The sequence below is a fragment of the Cyprinodon variegatus genome, unplaced genomic scaffold (assembly GCF_000732505.1).
Source record: "Cyprinodon variegatus isolate N-32 unplaced genomic scaffold, C_variegatus-1.0 Scaffold1053, whole genome shotgun sequence".
Classification (NCBI taxonomy): Eukaryota; Metazoa; Chordata; class Actinopteri; order Cyprinodontiformes; family Cyprinodontidae; genus Cyprinodon; species Cyprinodon variegatus.
Window position 1 is genome coordinate 216577 of NW_015151506.1, and position 1438 is coordinate 218014.

At 53.5% G+C, this 1438-nt stretch overlaps 1 protein-coding gene across 1 annotated transcript in view; it reads right to left on the reverse strand.

Moving 5' to 3' along the window:
* LOC107101092 (sialin-like) overlaps window positions 1–1438 on the reverse strand; it is a 26350-nt gene that overhangs the window by 14338 nt on the left and 10574 nt on the right. Inside the window, exons 3-6 of the mRNA XM_015399854.1 lie at window positions 971–1188; window positions 653–886; window positions 373–547; window positions 176–294 (exon numbers count right to left, since the gene is read on the reverse strand). Coding sequence (XP_015255340.1) covers window positions 176–294; window positions 373–547; window positions 653–886; window positions 971–1188 — 746 coding nt within the window. The remainder of the gene's footprint in view (window positions 1–175; window positions 295–372; window positions 548–652; window positions 887–970; window positions 1189–1438) is intronic.

Sequence of the window (1438 nt, forward strand, 5' to 3'; positions counted from 1 at the left end):
TGCTGGAGGTTTCTTCCTGTTCAAAGGGAGTTTTTCCTCTCCACTGTCGCTAAAAGCATGCTCAGTGTGGGGGATTGCCTTGCCTTTTCCTTAGATTAAACTGTAAAGTGCCTTGAGATGACGTGTGTTGTGAATTGGCGCTATAGAAATAAAGTGAACTGAATTAATGCTTCACCTGCGCTCCGATAGAGCTGACGATGTAATCTCTCTCCTCTGGGCTGATTCGACGGTGAGTTCGGGGGTCGTCGGACACCAGAGCCCACCAGAACACGAACCACAGGCATCCGGCGCCTCCTGAAGAGGCAGAAGAGGAGCTTTAAAAAAACAAAAACAAAAATGAGGCTGAATGGGGGGGAAGTTTCTGCCACCGACCACAGAGGTAGAAGACGGCGGGCCAGCCCAGTTTTTCACAGATGTATCCAGTGAGCGGCAGGGCCACGACGGAGCCGAAGCTGGCCCCGGCTCCGGGGAGGGTCATCAGGCGGGAGCGCTCCAGGGGAGGAGCCCACCGGGCCCACATGGCCATCATGGCCGGGAACGTCACACCCTGGAGAAAAACAACAACTTAGATCCCTGATCCAGGAGCGGGCGGGACTCCTGGAACCTTTGATCAGGTTTTCCAGGTTTTTACATCCAATAAATGAAAACCAACTTCTCCGAAGCCCTCCAAGGCCCGCAGAGCAAACAGCCAGTGTGACCCCAAGCCAGCAGCCAATGGGGTGAGGAGGGTGAGGAGCGCCGTGCCGAAGACACCCAGACCGAGGAAGATCTTCCCCCCGTAGTGGCCGGCCAGGTAACCCCCCGGGATCTGAGTGCACAGGTACCCGAAGAAGAAGGAGCCCAGCAGCCAGCCCTGAGTCTGCGAGTCCCAGGAATACTGGGGGGTCTGAGGGGACACAGACAGAGGCCATCAGAGGGGGCGGGAGCACTGAGGTGCGTCCGCTCGTCTTCCCCGGCGGCCACAGTTTACCCCGTCCGGCTGCTGCAGAGCTCTGCTGGCGTTGTCTCCGCCCGACGGCAGCGGGCACGCCGGGCTCGCCGTGGCGTTCCTGTCTCCTGCCAGGTCCGTGCTGTTCACCATGGCTACCATGGCGACGCTGAGGTTGACACGGAGACCGTAGACCACGGAAAATCCAAAGAACATGAGGACGGCGAGGTTGAGGCGCGCCGAACAGCACTGAGGAGGAACTAAAGACGGATTTTAAAGTTCAGAATCTAGATCTTTAACAGCGTTTAATCTGTAAACATTTATAGATTTTATACAACCATATTCACAAAGATATAACCAGAGAAATCAACTCATAAGAACAAATTACGCAGCACGATTACTTCAGTATCATACGGAAGAAGATTAGGGCCACTGAAAAAAAAAAGAGTTATCTGATTTTTTAATTTTATTTCAGTTTAGTATGGGAAAAAAAGTCAGAATTCTGACTTT